Source organism: Neophocaena asiaeorientalis, unplaced genomic scaffold (genome assembly GCF_003031525.2).
Source record: "Neophocaena asiaeorientalis asiaeorientalis breed wild unplaced genomic scaffold, Neophocaena_asiaeorientalis_V1.1 scaffold1211, whole genome shotgun sequence".
Lineage (NCBI taxonomy): Eukaryota > Metazoa > Chordata > Mammalia > Artiodactyla > Phocoenidae > Neophocaena > Neophocaena asiaeorientalis.
This window is the reverse complement of record NW_020173209.1, coordinates 376,373-378,181: the sequence shown is the minus strand read 5'-3', so window position 1 is coordinate 378,181 and position 1,809 is coordinate 376,373. Positions and strand designations below refer to the sequence as shown.

Genomic DNA, 1,809 nt, shown 5'->3' with positions numbered 1-1,809 from the left:
CAGCGGAAGGAGCTTGCTGGCGTCTGGGCCCATGGACCCCTGATTGAGGCACGGACGCTCAGGAATGATCCCGGCGGTAAAATATGGCAGTGCCGGCAGTGCAGCTGTGGGCGCTGTGCAAGGAGAGGGTCCAGCAGCACGAATAAGGAATTAGGAATTAGGCCAAAAGGGAGATGCGTGCTGGGCATTCGCCAGGACCATTTCTATCTAGGGCTGCTGTCTCTTAACAGGCAAGAGCCGGCTTCTCGCCACAGAAGAGAAGGGAAAGGCCCCCCTTACGGTCGCACCCCGACACCTTCCTCCCTTCTTCCCACTTCCCTCCGTGGGCATGGGCAGCCTTGTCGGGGGTCCCTCCACCTCCCCGAGGCAGAGCTGGTGCCCTGCCACCCCACCACACCTCAGCCCGGGTCTGGGGGCCCAAGAGACTTGGAGCTACCTGTCGGAGCATTCCAAGTCCTCGGGTGGCCGCTCAGGCAGAAGGGGTCATGGCACTCCAGGGGTTACCCCTCTCCAGGGGTTGGGTGTGAGGGCTTATCCCAGCGCCCGGGATCCCTGCCTCAGGCAGAAGGTCCTGAGCTGTTACACTGCAGCCCCCAGTCCAGGGGGTCTGATTTTCCCAGGCAGGAAGCGGACAGTCCGGGACCTAAGGGGAGGGGGGCGAGCAGGCGTGGGCGTGCCAGCTGGTACGGTAATCGTCGCTAAGAAAGGCTTTGCTGATGACAGTGTTTGCGGGAGGGCCTTGTGCGCTGGGGTCTGGCGCTTCTCTCAGACGGGAAGCCGGACACCATGAGCCTCAGCGAGGAGCAGGTGCAGACGTTCCTGGACCAGAACCCTGGCTTTGCGGACCAGTACTTTGGAAAGAAGCTGAGCCCTGAGGATGTGGCCAGCACCTGCGAGGATGGGTGCCCGGCGGGCTGCACCAGTTTCCAAGAGCTGTGCCAGGTGGAGGAGAGCACGGCCCTGTTCGAGCTGGTGCAGGACATGCAGGAGAGCGTGAACATGGAGCGCGTGGTCTTCAAGATCCTGCGGCGTCTCTGCTCCATCCTGCATGCCGACCGCTGCAGCCTCTTCATGTACCGCCAGCGCAACGGCACGGCCGAGCTCGCCACACGCCTCTTCAGCGTGCAGCCCGGCAGCGCCCTGGAGGACTGCCTGGTGCCCCCCGACTCCGAGATCTTCTTCCCGCTGGACATTGGGGTCGTGGGCCACGTGGCTCAGACCAAGAAGGTGGTGAATGTCAAGGATGTGACGGAGGTGGGTCCTGGGCCTCGTGGGAGTTGGCGAAGGGTTCCCACAGTCCCCGAAGGACGGGTCAGCCCACTGGCTGTGAGGGGGCCCTCGGCTTTTAGGAAGGCGGCCAGAGAGGCAAGTGGAACAGGTCCAGGCCAGAGCTCGCGGGAAGGAAGGAGGCCCTGGGGTGGCTGGGAGGGCAGCCTGGGCAGGCCCTGCTGCCCCCTTGACCTATGATTCCCTGGATGGGGGTTTGGGAGTACGGCGTCTGAGCAGGGGCTGGCGCAGAGGCCCAGAATGGAGGGGCCAGTGGACCCCAGAGCCCTAACCATACTGCTCACTGGGGCGAGCAAGTTTGGGGGTTCAGGAGAAGCTGGTCCAGGTTCCCCGGGAGTCCAATGGTTAGGACTCGGCAGCTTCACTGCCACGGCCTGGGTTCAATCCTGGAACTGAGATCTGCAGGCCTCGCAGCCAAAAAAAAAAAGAAGAAGAAGAAGCAGCTGGTCCAGGAGGGGGCAGGAGGGGTGGACGCAGTGAGTGCCTGGAGCGGAGAAGTCTGGGAGGACAGGTTCTGGTTGG

General features: G+C 63.2%; 1 protein-coding gene across 1 annotated transcript in view; it reads left to right on the top strand.

Moving 5' to 3' along the window:
• The first annotated feature begins 786 nt into the window (after window positions 1–786).
• The window catches only part of PDE6B (phosphodiesterase 6B), a 30,624-nt gene continuing 29,601 nt past the window's right edge, over window positions 787–1,809 (top strand). The window contains exon 1 of the mRNA XM_024745015.1: window positions 787–1,254. Within this exon, the coding sequence (XP_024600783.1) occupies window positions 787–1,254 (468 nt within the window). The remainder of the gene's footprint in view (window positions 1,255–1,809) is intronic.